General features: G+C 41.9%; 1 protein-coding gene across 1 annotated transcript in view; it reads left to right on the forward strand.

Annotated features, from left to right (window-relative positions):
- The window catches only part of LOC137124144 (voltage-dependent calcium channel gamma-2 subunit-like), a 55,141-nt gene that overhangs the window by 24,361 nt on the left and 8,212 nt on the right, over window positions 1-22,568 (forward strand). Inside the window, exon 2 of the mRNA XM_067498835.1 lies at window positions 13,129-13,212. Within this exon, the coding sequence (XP_067354936.1) occupies window positions 13,129-13,212 (84 nt within the window). The remainder of the gene's footprint in view (window positions 1-13,128; window positions 13,213-22,568) is intronic.

The following is a 22,568-nucleotide window of genomic DNA, read 5'->3' on the forward strand; positions in this document are numbered from 1 at the left end:
GATGCTGTCGACAGAGCAGGCAAGTTGGAAAATCCTGACACTGGAAGCTTGTTTTGGGTTTATAACCACAGATACATCAGCTGATAGGGACCAACAGCAATTTCAACTTGTTTAGTCCTTTGCTGAATTAGGGAAAGAAAAAATAATAAAATAGGAGCTTTTCCGGGAAACGTCTTCCATCAGCTGCATGGCCTATAGCTTTGGTATTTCTCTCACCATCGAGACCACAGGTGGTTCAGCTCGCACTGGACCAGCTTTTAGCCGCCGATGAGCAACAGTTTTGCGATGCCCATTGTGTGAGTGGGTAAAAGTGGAAGTTTGCAGTAGTGTCCCTGTAGGGGTCAATATGTTTGTATACATCACTGTCTTTGCAACCATAAGAATATTTATTATTATTTACACTTCATACATGATGTTCACACATGATGCTGTTTCAGATTTAGTTTAGATTATTATTACACAGATTATTGTGGATGGAGCAACCACGACACTGTCGCCTAGTATTTAAACGCATCCTTTTGTGGGGAGGAGGTTAGGGTGGACGGAGGGTTGAGCTGAGACCTAAATTCAAATCAACTAAACTATGGTGTTTTTGTGGCTAAACCCAATAAAACTACAATGTTTGCACAGTTATGATGCAGTGTTTTTGACTTAAAAAAAATAAAAAATGGTTTCACACGAATGTCTCCCTATGTGTAGGGAGCAATTCCAACAAACAGATGTGTAGGTTGTATGAGAGAGTCTAGGCAACAAAAACACTTTGTTAATGGACACTCACCTGTGCTAACAGCCACAAAAAAAAGGCACCGAATGCTGTTGTAAATGAGAGATTTTCCTCTTTTTAATTAGCAAAAATAATATTCCATGTAAAGTTACAAAGCTCTGAATGATTTCTGGAGCGACCATCTATGAGCTTCTGCACAGCTGTTAATAAGCAGGGAGTGAGTGAGAGCGAGCGAGAGCGAGAGAGAGAGAGAGAGAGAGAGAGAGAGAGAGAGCCCGAGGTCCATGCAGTGGATGAGTCATAGGCCCCCCAGCCCTCCCTCCCCTCACACTCGTACCCCCTGCTTTCCTTCCACTGACTCAATGGGAATTCACACACACACACACACACACACACACATGCTGAGTCGGGCGTACACATACATGTGCATGGACACACTCCTAATGGCTTCTAACCAATCCTCTCAGTGGTCGCCAAACCTGTTAACATGTTTTCCCTTTGGATAACAGCTGATGGCTCATATCCATGCACACGCACACACACACACACACACACACAGCGCAACTACTGATCAACACGAAACCATACACTGTCAAAATGTTTATGCATCCACAAATATGTGCACACAGATGCACGCACATAGAAATACACTGTTCCTTTTTCAAACGGCGTCTCCCCCTCAACGGCCATTGTTGAGGATTTTTCTGAGGGAGGCACTTTTGGCCTTGTGGCTGCTTATTGAAGGACTGTGGTTGAACTTCGAAGCTCACAGATGTGAATGTGTGTTAGTGAATGAACAGACAGACGGCAGCTCATAAGTGCTCTGTCAGCTCTGGCATTTCTTTTCCGCAGTGAACAAAATCATAACAGCCCATAAAAGCGTATTAAACCAGTTATCATCAATCATTCAAGTCTCAGGCTCCAGAGGCAGGTTTTTACTTCTTCTGCTACTACTACCACACTACTACTACTACTACTACTACTAGCTTATTGACTTTTGATCAGTGATTGCTCAGATTGGCAAATCTAAGATGTTGCCAAATGTTAGCTTGCTAACATTGCGTTTTTCATTAATGGCACACAAAACACCCAGGCAGGGAAACAGATCGAGATGGAGTATGAAATTATGTTGATAGTGTTTCCCGCGTACTTTGATTGGCTAGTAGGAGGAATGCGGCGATAAATTAGTGGCTTCATCAAAAAGAAGAGGAAAAGCATCACGTACACGGGGTGGGGGGGTGGGGTGGGGGGAGTGGAGCAGTGTTTGGAGGATGGAGTGAAGGAAAGAGAAGACCAGTGTTGCTGCTAGTATCTTGGTTATTTATAGTTTAAATGTCCTGGCTCTTTTTGCCTGAATTCATTGTCTGCCCCTCTCTGTGTCTGTCCTCCTCTTCCCTCTAGCCCCCACCCCCCACCCCCTCTCTCCTTCTCATTTTTGCTCCTCCCTATCCAGTTCTCCCTACGCTCTCCCTGCACCGCCGCTCGCTCTTCTGTCTCCTCTTCTTTCATTTCTCGTGTCTCGTCTGGCTTGACCCCTGACCTCTCTCCCTCACGCCCAATCCCTCATCGTTCTGTATTTCCCTCCCCTCCCCTCCCCTCTCCTTCATCCCTCTTCTCTTTCATTAGATATTGGGTCAGTGCTCCCTTCTCAACTCCCCACCCCAACCCTCACTGATGCTGCTCACTGGTTGTGGTGTTTCTTTAGTAATGTTACGCAACAGCCACACACAGACACACCGGGGGGCACGATAGGGTTGCGGGGCGAGATATGTTATGTTATCCATTGCTCACTGACCCACTATCTCACCTGGCCTCCTGGTCCTGTCAGTCCTATCTCAACCCTGACAACCTATTGGGCTCATTTGAACCTATTTACATAATTGCATTTTCATGTTTGAGTAGAACATGTGGATATTTTCTGTAGACTTTAATAGCAAAATGTACAAATGTCAGCAGTAAATGTATAGGAATTTGCTACACGATGCTACACAATCATTTCTCGTGTCCAAACTTTTCAGATTCGTTTGAAACCATCTGCCTCAACTGCTTGAACTGGCGCCATGTTCATTTTTTGTTTCTACCTTGGCCTTTTGGCTTTTTGACTCCCGAAGCTTTTCGCGCTTCACCTTTTCCAAGCAGTGGGTGGCACATAACAAGTTTATCTCTTGAGATGACTTGCAGATCCACATCATTCCAACGTCAAACCACCTCCACGTGATCATGAGGGTGATCCACATCGAGCAAGTAAATTTAATTAAATCCAACAATGAAGATTGTGAGACCGTATTTTGTCTCTTGGTTTTGTTTTTTCACCCATTTTTACCGGCAGTTATATATTGCAAGACAGCTACAGCAGCTTAATTTGTAGTGCTGGGTAAATGTACTAGAACACTGCGTGCACACGTTTCTCTGAAAAGTAATACACTTGATAATGTCAGCTGGCATATTGTTAAAACAACAAGTAGGATATTAGTGGAAAAGATATATATCGCATAGCCCCAGCATTCGCTTTGAATTAATGCAAAAATTCTAATTTAGTTTCAGTACACCAGGTGTGAGTTGCTCTGGTGAAATGAAGACCCGTTTAAATCATTTATTAGATCAACAGGCCACTGCATTTCATATGCATATGCTTTTCTTCATTCTGGTTCAGATGAAGGGGAGTATTTTAACATTTTAAACACATAGGAAATCTGCTTTTTTTTTTTTTTTACATCTAAAACAGATGATGATTCTGCCCCCAAACAGTGATTATGCAAAGGGTAGTAGGATGACTCAGAGCTTTAAATATATCCTGTGGGGTTAATTAGTTGTCAAAAAATATATTGCAACGTTAGTGTGATGTCTTATAGCTCACTGGTATATCTGGAGCATCACGTCTTTTTGCCTAAATAAATTCAAATCACATTATGAGTGGTGACGTGCAGCTGCAGTTGGATATTGTGTGGTATGATACCGATTACATATTTTCAGCATTACCAAGCTATTTTGTCGTGTTTCTAAACGCCGCTAATAAATGCAACTATCTGATGAAGTTTGTTAAACTAGTTATATTGAACCAGGATTTGTCAGATCCCTGCAGCACTCGCTTGAACGGTGGCTTTCTAATTTGGTGTTGCGGCTTTAAGGAGGAGGAGGACAGTTCGCCACAGCTTGGCACACCACTGGCGGCGGACTTGAAACTGGAGGAATTCATACATTTATTTCGGATTTTGAGTATAATCACGCGTGCAAATGTGAGCATGAGTTTAGTTTGGTGATGTCACACATGAAAAAAACAACAACAACAAAAAAAACAGTGCACACTGAACATCAAAGTGCACAGCAGGCAGCAGACAGTGGGGGAGGGTGACGGGGATCAGACATCTTGGAGATGTTGGAGTTTTTGCACTCAACAATCCACTCCACCGTTGTGTGGTTTGGCAAAGCTACCAAAATGATGATACAGCATAAATCAGAATCTTAAGCCCTGCTGCCCAGTGTGTTGTAACAGAGAAGATTTCCGCGGAATTGGGGCACAAAGTCGTTCCACATATAGCATCCTGGCGTAATCACATCCAGGACCCAACATCTCTTGCCTAACTGATCAATAATCTTCTCCTGCCGGAGAGATATCAGCCCCATGAGTCTCTCGCATTTCTTTCATTCCCGTCACTTCTCGGTGTCTCTCATCTTTTCTTGCTTTCTCCTTTTCTTTTCATTTAATCTTTTCTGCCGATGTCCCTCCGTCTCCCTCTCTTTCCTCTGTGCCAGATGACTTCATCCGAATGGGAGGGGGGAGGAAAAGATTGCAGAAAGTTTTACCAAACAAAACTAGGATAGAGCAGAGGAGGGACCACAGAGAGAGAGAGAGAGAGATACCAGTGGGATTTCTTTAAAGGGGAGTCTGGCTGTTTGCAGGGGGGTTGCTACTATTCCCTTTTAAACGCTTTTAAGACATTTATTTCTCTTTTAAATGTTGTTTTTTAAAAGGAGGTTTAGGGCTAAAGGTTTGCATGATTTGTGGTCAGCCTTAGGACAGGGGTTGGACATACAGTCACAGCGTCCCTAGGTTTCCAGCACTATCTACTGAGTCTCACTGAGTTTTTTTCGACACGATGTCTGAGACCAGGCACTCAGATAGTCTCGTATATGGTAGCGACCCTGTTTCCACCGGTCCGTTGTTGCATGATTCATTTTAGTGTTAGGATTTGGAAGAACATGTTTTACTGTCCACTGCAGTGTCAGAGTGCTGCAGCGGTAACTGAGGAATAAACTGAGGTAAAGTGGCTGAACGCGCTCTCCAAACCTCACACCCGTCGTTTAAGGCTAATGTGCATCCACATGGTTGTAACACTCCTGTCCCGAAAGTGCAACACTATCAGTGACTGTGACATGTTTCTATGAGCTTGAACAAATTCCCAGCCGAGGCCAGAAAAGAGCAAACATCAAGCAGGTTTGCAGCAAGACTGGATCCAAAGTCTGTCTTCCGGTTATTAAACTACTATTTTCTTCGGAAGATTTATCTCTAATGACAATTTCAGGGAAGGGAATGTGCAGTTGGATGTGTTGGAGTTTTGGGACATGCAATTGAGTTTTGGATTTTCATATTTTAGCCATTTGATGACAATTTAGTGTGTCTGTGATAGTCCCGTTGTCCTTCAGTGTTTTTATTACTTATTTATTATGTATTATTGTGAGTGTTTTTACGGGCATTGATCTCATGTATGACAAGATTAGTTTAAAAGTCAGTTTATTTGTTCACAGTCCGCGTCAGCATGAGAGGCAAGCTTCATTTTATTCCACATTAACCAGCATTTTGTAGCATGCTGTTAGTGGCATCCACTGATATTGGTGAAGATTTGCAGATTGCGTGATGAGCTGCTGGAGTTTTTACATTTCACAAAAATGTTCAGCTCCGACCACAGACAACTAAACATGAGACCAGCAAACCCCTCGTCATTATACAATTCAAAGACAATTTAGGAATTTAGGAATCAACAACACATGAAAAAAAACAAATCTGCTATCACCTCGAGAAAGGGCGAGGGTCGAGAAACGGGGTCGAGAAACACAAGAGACTGGAAATTGGAGGAAATGAGGAACCTGTGCTACATGACAACATGGTGCTCCGTTTCTTTTTCTCAAAAAAAAAAATCTAAGAGATGATGGTTTTTGTTTCCAGCAGCACTTCTCCTCATCTGCCACACATACACATCAAACTAATTAATGTGTTGTGTGTGCACAGGCAAAGGAAAAGTAATTGCTCACTCTAAATTAGTTGGAGCAAATAGACTGAGAATCTAATTCCACATTTATTACAATTATGCCTAATAGGTCTCTCCATTGTCATATGTTTTCTGAAATGGCGCGGAAATGAATTGGGCTGCTCGGGTTAAAAGATTAAAAATGAAATACGCCTCACAGTGAGGTGGCTTTGTTCGGTTGGCTCTGTTCTCTGTTTGTTGAGGTGGAACAGTTCTATCAATGAAATACACGGAATGAAAAGTTTAGTTTTGGCTCATTTGCTTTGTACATTAATCAATAGATAATTAAAATGAATGACAACGGATACAAAGATTTCTGATAAGTGTTAGATTTTCGAAACCATTTTGAAAGATGCGGCCTCCAAGACTTTTCCCTATTTCTGAGGAACATTTCTCCACATGATTAAGTTGCCAGTGTGCAGCTTGGATTCACTCCTTCGTCGACACACGTCTCTCCACTGCATGATATATTTACTTCATTCCAAAACCGGTGACCTCACTATTACAAACATTATGAAGGGTGCATCCATTCAAATCATGGACACATTATTTGTTTGAGCGCGTGAACGAGAATAAATCAGAACAAACATAAGTAAACACAACGTATTCATATCGGTCATATTTTTCTCGTTTGCACATCAGACACACGCATCAGATGATTTTTTTTTTTTGAGTGAAGAAATGTGGGCTCAGATTTGGCACTGTCTGTAGCGGTACTTTGGGCGGTGAACTTCACATTTAAGGTGGAACGATAAAGAGTTTCTAGAGTCTCGGTCACTTCACCCAGTGGAGTGGTGTGTTTTAATAGTTCGTGAACAACAACTGAGGTCTATGGCATCGACAAATAAAAGAATCCAGGCTCCTGGTTGACAGTACGAGTACAGAAGATTCCATGCTGGCTTAAGCTCGTGTACGGTGATTAACTTAGAAAACTTAGAAGATTATCCGTTAACCCAGGTCCTCGGTTTGCACAGACGAGTAGCCACATTTCCAATCATGTTGGTTCAGGGGGTCCTGCCTTCATTTGGTTCCCCCGATCATGATGGCAATTGTATGCATATTGTCCAACTCCAGGCTGTGTAAACTTGAACTATCAGGTGATGTGTTTGTATCAAAGGAGATCGACACACTATAACCAGGTGTGTATAATCATCAGGCGGCTTCTTTTCCTCAGGCAAAGAAAAAATGCTGATCGTCAACCGATCAAGAAACTGGCAGACTCCATGAATGGAAGGCTTACTGTATGTGTATATATATTTTTTTTATGTCAGAAATGTTTATTTGTAAATTGTGACTTGTTTATTATTTAGAAATGTATTAATAGTTTGTTACTCTATTTATCATTCTCACTTTGACAGATGAAATTAAACAAAGTGAGATGGGAACAAACAGTTTTGCTTCTCATTCAGTTACATAATAATTCTGCACACTAACAGTTGCCCAATATTTGTGCACACGCACAGATTTCCTTCTAAGAAAGCCAAAAGCTCACTTTTACCTTCTTAAATATTCAGCTTTGAGGTTTATCAGCATTTCTGATTGACTGAGAGCCCTGGTGTGGTCGTTCAATTATAAAATGAGTCCTCGAAAATACAAGGTCCCCAATAATCGTGCACGTGTCTTTGAAACTGTAAAGCAATTTGAACATGGCTAACTAGTAGATTACTTCCTGGTGACAGGATGAAAGCACTTTGTAGAACGTTCGAGTGCGGTTCACTCTTTTTCACAATGAACAGCAATAACTGAGGTGCAGGATCTAACAGATGCTGTGGTGGGGCACTAGTCAGATGAAGTTCGGGGGCCACTTATACAGTAACACGAACGGCCTCAGATTCACTGTGGTTCCACTGTGGTATAAAACTGCGTCTGCTCTCTTTGTGGCATTCAGCCAGCTCAGCTCCTCGCGTAAAGACAGGGAGTCAGCTTCTTTTTACAGTAGTAGCTCCTGTTGCCACAGTTAAAATGGGACTTCATCTCTGACAAAAGTGGTGGGTGAGCAGCAAACCTAGGCTTGTGTGCTCGGGGGTCATTGACGGCAGCTGTAGTACTAATAGAACGGAGTAACAAGCCGAAGTCTATGACACTCACAACCAGTGGTCATGTGCATCTCAATCATGGTGGAGAATGGTCATTGTGAAGAGCAGACGGCCCAAAGAAAATTGTTACGCACATTTGGGATCATTTAAGAAACACTGAATATTCCCGTGTATCTGCAATCCACCATCGCTTTAATGTCTCATTACGTCTCTTGCATTAAAAGGCACTTATCATTGACTTATCGTCTTCCGGTCCACTTCACACGGTGGCCACTTCACAGCTACGGATACATTTTTAATAAAAGGGCAGGATGCGAAGGGGGTTGAAAGGACCATCGCCATGAGAAAAAACTCTCTCCCGGATGACTTATCGGTGGCAGTTTGAGAAGAGAGAGAAACCCAATTTCTGTGCAATGCTAATCGACCACATTGAGCTGATAGGCACCTCTGCTGTGCGGCACGTCTCCTTTGAGTCGTCTGATGTTCCTCCACCTTTGCAGCAGAGGGATCGCTTTAAAAGCGCTTTAGCGTGCCGACAGAAGGAGCCACAATTAGCATAAAGAGTAAAGATGCCAAGTATTTACATAACAGACAGAGCTGGTTAAGAGGAGGGCATTTGTACTTCTCACTGCCTCTTATTCCCACGTACACACACTTTCCGCTGCGTCTCAGTGAGTGGGTTAAGATGTTAATACTTCATAAAAGGATGTCTGCTAGTGTTTCATCACACTACATTAACTTCTACTTAACAGCCACGAGGCCAGGCGACAAGCAGCCCTCTGACTGGCTTGTGACAGCAGAGAGGTGAACAGGGTCTCTCCTTATTGGTGTAAATCGTCGCCCGCAGAGAGTCCCAGTGGGCCCCTCCTGCTCTGAGGATAAGTGGGTGATGGTGCCGTCCTGACCCCCGAGGGTGCAGGTGGCTCCAAGAATAATAGTATCTGCTCCATGTTTAAGCAGGATGTATAATTTAACGGGGGCGATTTGGAAGAGCGACACCTCATTATGACCGGGCAGCTCTTCGGGGGTGGGGGTGGGGGGGGGGGGGGGGGGGTGGTGGTTACGCAGTAGCAGATACATTTTGCTGTGAAAAGGTGGAGTTGAAGGGAACATTGGAAATGTTTAGAGCTTTATCTCTTCTATTCAAGATTCTCCTATACTGTACGTGTCCCGTGAGGAGAAATTCAAAGGGGTGAGTTCACATATGAAAGATGGAGACCTGCAAATTAAAGGCAATTAAAAATGGATTATTCTGTGCAAAAACACCATTTTCTTGATCTGTGGCTGCTTACAAGACCTGGATCTGAATTGTTTTACACATCTACAAAAAAATGGCCTTTTTTAAAAGGAGTCACTGAGGACATACTGTCCGTGAGGTTGCTGAATAAACTATATACTTTTTGACTTGTTGACTACTTAGTCGGTCTAGAGATCTTTGCATTACGCCACTAACTTTATAGCTGAAGTTAAAAAAACAGGAACAGAAAAAAAACTAGCACTGACCGAGACCAACTGCTGCGTTCGGTCACGGTTCGAACACAACACAAAGAGAGCAGCTGATGAACATCTAGTGCCACATATCCTGCCCTAGCAAGAGAAGGCCGACGACCCGGGACCACGGATTTTGAAAAAAGCAGCGTTAGCTTTACAACAGAACATTTTATTTCACGGTAAATAATATATTCAGATGTTACCAATCACCAACGATGGCAAAGAATAGCTGATTTTGAGAATGCTGGGCAAATTTTGCGGTAGGATAATTATAGTGACAATGAACGGGGAGTGTGAAAAATGTGCTATAAGTATGAAAGGTCCTCTTCGCTGTAAAACATGTGTAAAACATCCATCACTGAGGTCTTTTGAAACTCATTAAGAAATATGAAAAAAGCTGTTTTGCTTTCTGGACATCTGTTAGCATCCATGTCATCACTGAATCACAGATGATGGTGTAATCCTCTGCTCGGGCTGTGCAGGTTTCTTTAGTGCTGAGACAATCAAGTGTGCTCTTCATTTGAATCACGGGAAGAATAAAGTAAGGCAAAGAGGAGGAGAGGACCACTGAGCTGCCGGCCCAGTTCAAATGGGAATCTTGTCCTCGGGGGGGGCACGCACAAGAATGTATGTGAGAAACAGATAGGAGAGAGAGAGAGAGAGAGAGAGAGAGAGGGAAGGAAAAATGCAATTCCAGATTACATGTGCTGGTGCTGCAGTGTGGGTGGGCATGTGTTGGAGGGAGTGAGGGAGAGTGCGAAGAGCAGAGAAAGAGCGGTGATGAAAGAGAGCGGCGAGATGATGGACTTTTTGCCTGGCAGTGAGTGTGTGCAAAGTGATGCACTTGACATAATGTGGAATATTCACATGGAGACACCAGCGCTCAGGACAATAAATTTAAAGTGAAAAGGAGACACGCATACAAAGATATGTTGTTATTAAAGTTGAGGGAGCGATGGTGCAACAGCGTCTTTGCTGTATCTTCTATTTTTGCACATCTCCTAGCAACCACAGCAGGCACCATTTTGAATGTTTTACAATATTGTAAATACGTGCGTGTGTGTGTGTGTAATGATTGATAAAACAGAAATCACAGACTCAACAGTTACAGATAATGGATGGATGATGGATGTTATGGCTTAAACCAGTATCCAAACTGGATAAAGTACTATGTTCTGTTATTAATACTGAAATCTCTTGTTCATGTCTGATCAGACAGCATCACCTGAGACTCAGCAACTCTGTATTTCTGTGCTCGACTAAAAGCCTCACGCACTTCGATTCAAGTCTATTTAACGTTGTAATATCGTACGGATATCTTTCTTTTCTATTTTGTATGATAAATGTGATTTCATGAAAGACAAAAGGCAGAAATGAAGCATGCAAACAGTTTACAACCAGCCACTGACTTTGCACAAGACAGTGAGCAACAGTCTAAAACCTGGAAAACATCCTGAGTATAAAACTACTATAAAATAATAAATAATAATAATAATAATAATAATAATAATGTTGGGGGAATCTCCAGGCTCTGCAGTCACCTCAGCCAGATCAGCTTTACACTATAGTTCGAAAATGTTTTATACATTTATTTATTTTTAACACAGAGTTGCCCAGCTACCAGAAGGGGGCTGTCAGTTAGGGGCTAGCTGTCAAGTAGTTTGGAGTAAAAGTGGTTGATTGTCAGAGGGAGCGTTTGTTTTCATGCCACCCCCTCCAGAGGAAACCCACATGGGTAAACCTCGACCGTCAGGGACAGGCTGGTGTGTCACCAGGTTCCTTAATAAAGGGAAAGTTTAAATAAATCAGAATTTGGGGGGGGGTTAGCCTCAATTCCATCTGAGGCTGTTTCTCGTCGAAACACACAAGTCGTCTCAGAAACGGAACGGAATTTCAAAGTACAGCTCTACACACGCTTCACAGAAAGAAATTGCGAAATGATGAAAGCCTTTTGCAGTGAGCTGAAAGGTTTCCGAGCAGCTTCCTGGTGAATTATCTTTAATGTATCTATCAAAGTCTCCGTCATGAGAAACACTTTGTTTACCGGCGCATTTGCCAAAATGTATTAAAGGTATGTAAATATGAAAGAGGCTTGTGGCAGAGTCCTGTCATGCGTTTTTGTTTGTTTGTTTGTTTGTTTATATATTTTCTGTGTGTCGGGGTTTGGTATAAATTATTCCTTTTTTCCATGGTCAGGATAAAATTGCTAAGTACCTGAAAACCTAACTGCAAGTGTGTTCAGCACAGCAGGTGTGTGTGTGTGTGTGTGTGTGTGTAAACAATGGTCATTTGAAAGCAAGGCACTAGTCTTTCGTCCTTCAATTGCCAATTAACAAGGGCCCATTTAATTGGGAGGGCATACAATTACTACTGGAGCTGAACCAAGCTAAACACACACACACACACACACACACACACACACACACACAGTTCCTCTTAATGAGCAGCACTGTCAGCTCTCCTTTCTGCCTCTCTTCAATTTGCATTTTGCTCCCTTTCTCCTCCTGCCTTCTCCACCTCACCTTCCCGCCCACACTGTTGAAGGTGTTTAGATCAAACTCCTCCCTTCTTCTTCGTCTTCTTCTTGCTCTTCTGACTGTCACTTCCTGTCCCTGTGATGTGTTTCCTTCCAAGCTGTCTCAAATCTTGCATCTAACCTTTGTCTCCTCTTTGTATTTCTTCATCATATTTGCACCTTTTTAGTTTTTTGTTTTTCTGCTGTCACATTCTGCTTTTTTTTACCCTCTTTCCTTTTCCTGACTGTCTTCTCTGATAACTTCCTTCATTCTTTGTTTTTCTATCTTTCACTTGCCATTATCTTAACTTCTACTGTAATGAAAGCAGTGTTTACTAAAGGGGAAATATTTCAGATGCACACTGTAAATACACATGTAGCATACAAAAATCCCATTTCTACAAAAGTTGGGTTGTGGTTCAACTTGCAGATATATAGAGAAATCAACATATTGCACATTGCTTAAGACCTATATTTGATCGTAAATAATACCAAAGACAATATGTCAAAAGTTGAAACTAGAGAATTTGATCAGGAAATTTTTAAAAAAGAAATATTTGTTCATTTTAAAATTGATGCCAGTAAAACATCTCAAAACATTTAGGACAAAGGAAAAAAAAAACTGTCCTGACATACAGGTTACGGAGCAACATATGCTACCATCCAGACATCGTTTGTATTTCAGTGAAGGCCTTGATTATTCCAGCAACACAATCCCCAAAACCACAGTTTGCATGTACTGTTTTGCAACATCATGGTTTAGCATTAGGACTCTGGTTGCTAATCTGACCCGTCTTCAGTCCAGACTTGTCCCCACACTGAAAACATTTGTTGCATTATGAAATAAAAAAAAATATAAAGGAGGCCATGAACTTTTGAGCAGTGACTAACAACCAAGACACAATGCAACAATTCACACTCAAACTTTGCTTTTAAATTACACAAATCAGTTTCTTCTCATATAAGTTTTGCACAACCTCCCAACTTTTTTGGAAATGGGGTTTGTACAATATTCCTGTCATAGGAATGATAGCTTACATTGGACAAAACTGTAACTGCTTTGACTTTTAACTCCATGTCTCCTTCTCCTCCCCCCTTGCTTTTGCTCTCACACAGGTTCTTTCAAAGGCATGTGTAAGCAGATAGATCACTTTCCGGAGGATGCTGACTATGAGGCCGATGCTTCCGAGTACTTCTTACGTGAGTCTTCCCTTACGTCCATCAATTCATCCATGTGTCCGTCCATCCGTGCACAATCGCTGATCTTACTGAACATGTTATCCAATTCCTGCCGTTATGCATCAACGTGACCACCTGGGTGTTTAAGCTTTATGTGATAATCAAAGATAAATAGAAATAGACAGGTGACAACTTGAGATTGACAAAGGTGACAAAGTGAGACAACAGGAGGACTGAGGTGAGAAGGCGTAGGTGGACGAAGCAGTAGAAGGTCAAAGAGGAAGAACGATGAATAAGGGGTCATGAGATGAAAGATGGCGGGAAAAGGTGACAGACAAGGACAGTGAAAGGTGGACGAGGTGAAGGACAAGGAGTAGGGTACCAGTGCAGTGCTGTCGGTCTCCCAGCGGCTTGCCAATTAGGACAACTTCTTCTATAAATACTGGAGGATCTGCTATGTGGGTCACACCTCTCTCTCTCCCCCCCCCTACCTCCCATCCATCCCTCACCTCCTCCCCCTCGCTTTCCATCTGCCTTTCCGTCTCCGCTGAGGCCCTCACACCCGTCTGACAGCTGGTGGATGGAGCCCATGGGGTGGAGCGGGAAGGGGACAGAAAGGGAACTGACTTTGGCGTCACGTCTGCTCAAAATGTTGTTTGGAAGTTTGTTTTGTTTTTGGGTTTTTTTTTGTTTTTGTTTTTTTTTTTGAAGCTAGTTTGGTTTAAATAAGGACATGTCACACATAAAACATAAAAACTATGTGCTACTTTTAGATTTGAATATTTTCATAGGGTTGGTAAGTTTCTGGATGCCATTTATGCAGTTCGACTGACTCCTTAGTGTAGTATTTGACCCCTCTATACCCAAAACGTACCATCAGATAATCCCTGTATGAGATAAGACAGGAATCCATTTTTGTTGTGGGGTATGTTACACCCGCAGCAACGGCCAAGTTTGTATTTAAGCACAGAAGCTATTTATTTGAAATTTACTGTAACTCACACTGATTTACTCACGCTGCGTGTTGCCATGGCAACCAAATATCTGAGCTAACAAACTGAGCCACACACATTATCTACAGATGTCCATATCCTCAGTGGTTGGAGCGGGGCACCCCATGGGGATTTCAGCTGTCTCTATTTGAACTTTGCGTGTGTGTGTGTGTGTGTTATGATATATTTGACATGTTCCAGTTGATGAGTAAATAAATAAACAGACACACACACACACACACACACACACACACACACACACAGTATTTTTGCAGTATTTAAGCTTTTCTTCTGTTCTTTTCTGCTTTACATCTGTTCTCTGTGTCACCTGCCAACTCCATATAACCTCTTTTCCTCACGTATTGTACAAAGACAATATAATTTCTGTGCCGTGTCTTTCTCTGGACATCTGCATCTCTCTTTTTATGATTTCTGTTTCAGCTACTGTACTGCCATTAGTTAAGACCGTCCTCAAAGGTTACGGCATTGCTTTTTGTTACTGTCAACAAATCTCATTAAAAAAGCCCGAGCCAATAATGTTTTCGCCCGGCTCGCAGTGTTTACCGACCTACCCTGTGTTCGCACATACAGTGGAGATACAGAGGAGCTGACAGTAACTGGGCTCTGGGAAATGTGCTGCTCTGCAGTGTGCGGTTGTTTGAGCATGTTACATTATGTTCTCTGCTCTTAATGGACAGCTGTTGTCTGATGTATCCATCACTGCCAAACACAAAAAAAAAAAAAAAAAGATATTTTATTTATTTGTCATTCAGTTTCACTAAAAAGTTCAGTAATAGTTCATTATTTATTGGATCTCAAAAGGTAGAAAGATCTTGAATGGCCCAGGCTTTGGGATCAGTATGCATGAGTGCCCTGTTAACTGACCCTCTCTGTACTAAGCACAAAGAATCTTCAAGTCGTTGTTATTTTTAAAAAAAGTCACGTCCTCAGTCACATCCTGAAATAATTGCCATTGTCATGATTGGCCCATGTCCTTGATAATGAAGGAAGACATCGTGCATCTCGTTTGATAATCACGTACTAGATCTAACATTAGGCTACAGCCCCACAGAAAGTGCAGGTGAGTTATTGTATATTAGCAAACGTGCACTATTTGTAGAAACCCGTTGCTCCTCTTTTGCAGAAGCATAAAGTTGTAAAATAAAGTTTTTTCATTGGGCATGGAACCAATGAAGTCAGTTTCACAAATATGCAAAGCAGATATTTTAAGTTTAACGCTGTTTCACATTCTTAATTGTATGTGACTATGACCATCTGCACAAACCGTCCTATTGCTCTAATTCTGTATTTCATTGCTTGGTTTTTGGGCACCACTTTTACAGACTGCAGGATTACACAATTATTGTAAATGCACCGGCTCTTGCACTCTCTGCTTTCGGTTTCTTGTAATCTTCACTGTTACGGTAATCGAAGCTCATTCTGCTGTCGCACTCACTGTAATTCAGTCTGAGTAACGGCGTCACCTAAATTACTGAAATGACAATGTAAAGTGTGCATGATGACACATTGTGGCAGATGGAGATGGTGCAACATTTGTTTATAGAGGCATCTCTCAGTCTTGCTTCACATCCACATTGCCACCTGGACCCTTCCCAATACAGCAACAATCTGTTAGTGATTGATACTGAATAGTTGGAATAGTTGGGTGCCTTGCTCAAGGATATAGTAGCAAAGAGAGGGGTAACATTTGCTCTTCACAACATTGTGCCAGAAACATTGTGCCACTTTGACAGTTGCTTGTCTTGAAATACATTAAAATTGGACCTGGCCTTCTGGGTTTTATGATCAAACCACTCACCGTCACCCACTCGTTGGGTGGATTTCCTGGCACTAAATGCTAAGCGGTCACTGAACTTTCTTCTTTGTTTCTATCATAGTTATAGCATCTACAGTATAATATGTTGGCACGGATGAGTTATGAACTTATATTTTACGAAAGGACAGTCAGAATACATATTAATGCACTGGTGTTACACTGTGCACTGGGTGAACCCCAGTGCAACAATTAAGGGGGGGGGGGGGGGAATAGTACGAAAGGCAATATTTATTATAACAAAAGACATAAACTCACTTCTATGACAAAACTAGCTCCATCTCAGAGGGATGACTACGAAATAACTCAGACTTCGCACTAACGAATTTAACGAGCGCTGAATAGACAAACTAGAAGGCGGAATGGAAGATAAACATGGATTGAACAAAAAGTAAACAAAAAACTAGGGGACACTGAAACTAACAAGTATAAATCTTAAAATAAAATACAGAAACCTGAACCGGGGGGTAGATATTAGGAATCTCAATAGGAGAACTGAACATAAAACCAACAAGGATGAGGCAAATAAACCAAGGAGGGAAGGAGTGAGCTGACGGAAACTACAACAACTATACCGGGAAGTAACAAAACACTGGGAGAGCTAGACAGCCATGTAACCCATTAACTAAACCAACACACACTACAAACCAATTAATACCTGCAATCCTAAAGGCGCACACACGGAGACAGAATAAGAACACAGAATGAGAACCAAATCAAACCTCAGACCACGAAACAGAAAACAGAGTCCGCAGGAACAGGGTCAGGAGTCCGAGAATCAAACCGGACGACGACATGTTGCACGGATGACAGAGGCAAAGACAAAGGCAGGGGAACAGGTGAAAACAAAGGTGAACGGTGATGAGTGGTTAGGCTGGAGAAATGAACTAGAGACCGGACGCGGGGGAAAGGGGTACAAAATAAAAGTCCAAGACAGGAAGTCAATGTGAAGGCCAGATCATGACAGTATACTTTAGAATAATGTTCCTGATCTGAGGGTTGAACGGTCCATTGTTACTGGAAAAGCTGTAGAAACTCTCCCACCAGCAATGAGAAGCAAAAAAAAACTGTGACATACTCATGTTTTTATCATAGTGCATTCAAGTTGCTGCATCAGTTTTTAGGCAAGCAGCAGTCAACGTTGCTGACTGTGATCTGTCCACGCAACAGTCCAGTGTTCAGTGCAGCTTGGCCCCTGTGATATGAGATGTGAAGCACTTTGTCAGTATTATAGAAATCCCCTTCCTCAAAAGAAGGTGACACGAAACCAAAGAAATTCTGGAAGAGACACATTCATTAACACTACTATTCACACCAATGGTAACTGAAGCAGTAGCAAACTAATAGCGAATGGAAGCCGTTCATTTTTGGATTCTTTACTGTCTGTCTCTCGCTTTCCCCAAGGGTCTTTTCAACCTCTCTCCCTCAGTTTCTCGCTCTATCCCACCCCACCCCACCCCCCAGCCCCCTCCCCTCTCTGGGTGAATTTGTACATGTTGTTATGTAAGGGCAAGCAGTCAGCCTTCCTCCTGCAGCACTTGTGCTATGAGCCGCAGCCACTGAGAGAGAGGAAAGACAGAGCCACCACCCCAATCCTTCACCACAGCATAATATAGAGGACACGGCTTACGGTTTACCTTCTTTGCTGCACCCATATGAACCGGAGAGCAGCATCGCCGCTCAACGCTTACTTTATAAATGGCGACTGGCTCACATCAATGAAGGATTCTGCTGCTGTTCGAAATAGTCAAAAGAAATTGCGAAAACTCTACTCGCGATTAATCACGATCCTAGACTGACCAGAATAAAGGTGCCGTACTAAGTATTGTCACGTGTTGTCCCTAAATTATCACTTAGTTGCAAAGTAGAGTCGTGACGTCGGACAAACCACGTTTCATGGCACATGGCACACAACAGAAACGCAAACCTCTTTGTTAAAAGTATCAAAAAAGTTGGGTGCCATAAAACGGGTTAGTACAATGGCACTGACCCAAAAAAACAAATTTTCTTATTATCTCATTCATTTCCGTGAAACTGGGGTGGCATGAGACAACAGTCACAAGGCCTGAAAACAAGGATGATACAAGGACGGAAGATTCATTTCAGCTTATTGAGACTCTGTGATGTCCTACATAAGCTTTTTTTTTTTTGGGATCTATAGTCTATTATCTATCTCTTGGACACAACCTGAGCTGAAATTGTGTTGTCAGTTTGGCTATTGGTGTGAACACGGTGACTTCATGCATACATTTACCGTACGCACAAACAGAGCGTTCACACTTGCGAGCACATTGTTAGGGAGTGTGGATTCGGTTTTACACCTGAGGACACGTAAAACATACACTGCATTTTGGGGATGAATGTGTATAAGGAGATGTTGATGAGGGTGTTTTGACCAGGACAGCATGTATTGGGGTTTTAATTTAAATGCTGTGAAATGCACAATACGTGTGTGTGAATCAAAAAAGCCAGTTTACACCCTCACTGGATTTAAACCCAACCACCAGAGATGCTGCACGACCTCAACCTTAACAAGTACAAGAAGTAAATCTTTGATATGTGACGGTAATACTTGCTAAAGGTGCTAATGTTTAGAGGACAATTCACAAACAAAGTGGAACATGCACATACAGTAACAGAAGAGGATGTGTGCAACACTGTCCACACTGTCGCCATCAATGTTAAGTGAATCCACTCACTGACAGACGATCGCAGAATCAGATGCCAGGAAGCTGCCAGTAAATATTCATGGGGAATGTGTTGGAAAAGGTTTGCACAGATGAGTGCTACCAGCTGATGGAAATGTGGATGTTAACAATATATATATATGTATATAGTTTATACCGATCATGGTACTTGAGGTATAAATGAGAAAAAATTAGTTAAGTACATGATTTGACTACTTATGCTATACAATGGTGACCTTAAACCTTCTAAATACGTTTCCTTTTGCAAAAAATAGCCCTGGCCAAAATGTCCTCGCTTTCCAAAAACGTCCTCGCTGGGTCAACAAGTTAGTCCTCCCAAAGATAGAAAATCAAGACACATGCACACAGAGTCCTGATTTGCTCTGAACTCTCTGGAGTGGAAGCAGTGCACGGATTCTATAATTAGACCACTGGATCTTCATATATAAAGCTAATACTCCAGATCTGGATGCTAGGAAACATGTGATGTCACCCACTGATGACGTCAACGCGCTGATGTCAATGCAGCTATTTTTGGAAGCCAAATTCTGACATAGAGGCATTGCACGATTTGTAATATGGCACGGTGATGACTGGCTGGCTGGGAGAGCTTCCCCTATGTGTGTTGCTTAAACTCTCAGAGGCACCTAGATGCACATCTGTCGGGTGGTTTGTTCTTTATCTTTGTCCCCTTAAATAACATGTCTTCGTTTTCCAAAAAAAGGATTCAACTGGTTGAACATTTCTTAGCTTTGCATAGAAACACACACACACGGAGACACACAGTTGTTCCCCTGTAGCTGTTTTTCAGAGTTCCTGCTATCACATGTTTTTTGCTGCAAGGATCTCCCAAAAATCCATAAATGGATAAAATCTGTGCGTGTATACATTTGCAGTGGACTGATGAGCCAGCAGGGACATTTAGGAACTCTGTGTCATAACTGTATATTTCCAAGTGATCTGTATCATTAAATACTATGTTCAGCTTTAGTGGATTTTCTAACTCACTTCAAGCTTCACACACTATTAATTATTAATTAATTATTTATTATTATCACTTTATTGGGGACAAATACATGGTCCAAGACAGCAGAAACAACAAAACACTAACACGCACACAAAAAAAGCAAAAGCTGCATAAAAAAATGCATTTACATATAAACGCTAAAACGCCAAACGTTCGACCTTTGAGAGAAGAACGCGACCGAGTTTAGTTTGGGGCTGTTTACAGTGTCTATGCACATATCTTTACGTGAGATTCCGCAATACAGCCCAGCAGGTAGACACACCAACACCAGCAAACATTTGACTGGCATTGCTCCACCGTGGCTCCTTAAGCAGGAGCCTCATCCCGTCATTATACGCCACATTAAGTTTCTGCGTACTGCTCTTTCTATAGCGCCGTCACACATGGGCAGCATCCATAGGAGGACAATATGCTTTAAAAAGTCTTCACAGATACTGAACACGCTGTCTGTATATATCCCTATCATCCAACAGATCGTTGGTTATATAATGCCCTTAATATTTAATGTTTCACACTTTGAGGACAGTACTCGACAGGACAAAGTCAGGACATGATAGTTTCCTATCATCCCGACCCCTGTCAATCATGATGTTACTCTTCTTTGCATTATATTTAGCAAACCCTTAGTTACTGTTGAAGACCAGCGCTATATGGACAATAATAAAAAAATAAAAACACACCAAATCAAATGGTTGATTATAGAGATCCTGTTCCACAGTCAATCAAAAACTTTGCTAAATCGACCATATAAACATCAAAATAAGAGGAGATAAAATACTAGTACATGGACTGGTACCAAAAAGCCAAAATTGTCGGTGAAAATTTTGGAACCCTTCTATTATATAACTTGTAAAATAACTGTTCATGCATCAGTTGGTCAAAAGCTTAAAACACATAAAAATTGGGGAATTATGCCTTTTATACAAATCCCAGATCTCCTTCAGGGCAAAAATACACAAATCTGTGCAAAGTTTGCATTTATTTTACAGTTTAATCCAAAGAAATTAGGATAGATAGCATGTTAAAGGTGCTATGGGCTGTTCCTCTTCCGATAAAAGAGTGTTGTATGCAAACGCAATTATCACCAATAATATGTAAAAAAGTAAAGCAATATTTAAGCAGATGTGGGGAAATTAGGGCACTTGTTTGTCCTGCTGCAATGAGAAATGTTGCAGGGCCACAGCACCTGAAGGATCACTTAAAGGATCTAAGACATCTGTCAGGTCAGGGTCTTAGAGGAGAGTCTCTTATTAAATTCACTGAATTTTATAGTTCATCCAGACTTAGATCCTCGAGTGTGTGTGTGTGTGTGTGTGAGAGAGAATGAGCAGATTGTGTGGGCAGTACAGTGTATATGGGAAACACCCCTCTTTAGAGCGGGAGAGTGAGTGAGTGGGCGAGAAACTGATCGATGACTGTGTTTACTTTGTTGCTTCTTGAGCTGGTGTGTGTTTGCAAGTAATGGGGCGTTTTAGTTTGTGTGTACACACTCAGGTGTGTGTATGTGTGAACCCAGGTAGCTCCCATGATGGTGCACACCCCTGCCTCTATAATTCAGCCACAATTACAAGACTCTCCTTTGCCGCAGCTAATGAAACCATAATTCAGCCTGAGACACACACACACAAACACACACACACAAACACACACACACACACACACACCACTGCAGCAGAACCAACCAAGCAGTGGGAGAAATGAAAGGAAGGTGAACGTGTAAAAGGGAAAATGAAAAAGCTGTTTTGAGACTGAGTGCTTTTTCTCTGCACAGTACTGAATCACAGCCTACATGCATGACCAGATATTATTCATTTACACTGAGACTTAACAAACAAATCTGAGAAAAAGGGGGAGAAGAAAAAGCTTTCTGGCAATGAGCTTCTTACCACCTGTTTGTGTGCAGGTCATCATTTGTGGCATAAAATACATAACAGAAGTGTTTCCTTTTACACAAAATGCAACACGACTATTCTCTACCCCCTCCCCTCCTTCAATGTACGGCAATAATAAAAACCGTCCTACAGTAAATGTCTGCTAATTAAAAACTGCATCAGTAAACATCAGTAATAGTGCACAACTGCACGAACCAACAGGGAAACACAGAAACAAACCCCTGCTCAAGGTGAGCTGTTATTAAAATATTCTCAATCTGCCTGAACCTACACCGAACACGTGCTTGTTGGTAATGGATACGCTGATGGATAGAGATAATCAAAGTTTTCCTAGTAGTGCTTATTACTTTCAAATTGCATAACCATCCTCACAACACGACATGCAGTAATATCATCGAATGCATAATTGAAACCAGAACAGTGCGAACTGTAATTGTGCTGACCTGAGATGTAGCAATAATAGCTTTGGGGAATAATCCCAGCTCTATGGCTATTATATCGCAATGGTTTTAGCAGTAACCAGTATCACTGCTTGTGAAACCCACTTCCTGTTCATTGATTTGGCCCATACCTGTAGCAGCAGGCTTCTGAAAAGAAGTGTAATAAAATGAACACTTAAAAGCTTTGCTTTATTTGTTCGTCTCTTGTCCCGCAAGATGTGCGAGTGACGAAAGTATAAGATCTGTAGGTGGCGCTCAGATTATGCGCAAATCCTAGTCCCTACCACAAAGTACAGTGCCAGCATTACTGTATCTGTACGCCAACAATGTACTGGAGTAGAAGCTATATCCAGTATTATTCAAGGGGCGTGAGAACACCGAAAGAAAATGGGTCATTTTTAATTCCCAAGTATAAACTGGTTTCACCTGGGATTAACTGTAACCTGTTGGTGTTTTGTAATCTTCACCGGGCTAAAGTTATTTTGATAATGAAATATTCACCTGG

This window comes from Channa argus, chromosome 3 (genome assembly GCF_033026475.1).
Source record: "Channa argus isolate prfri chromosome 3, Channa argus male v1.0, whole genome shotgun sequence".
Lineage (NCBI taxonomy): Eukaryota > Metazoa > Chordata > Actinopteri > Anabantiformes > Channidae > Channa > Channa argus.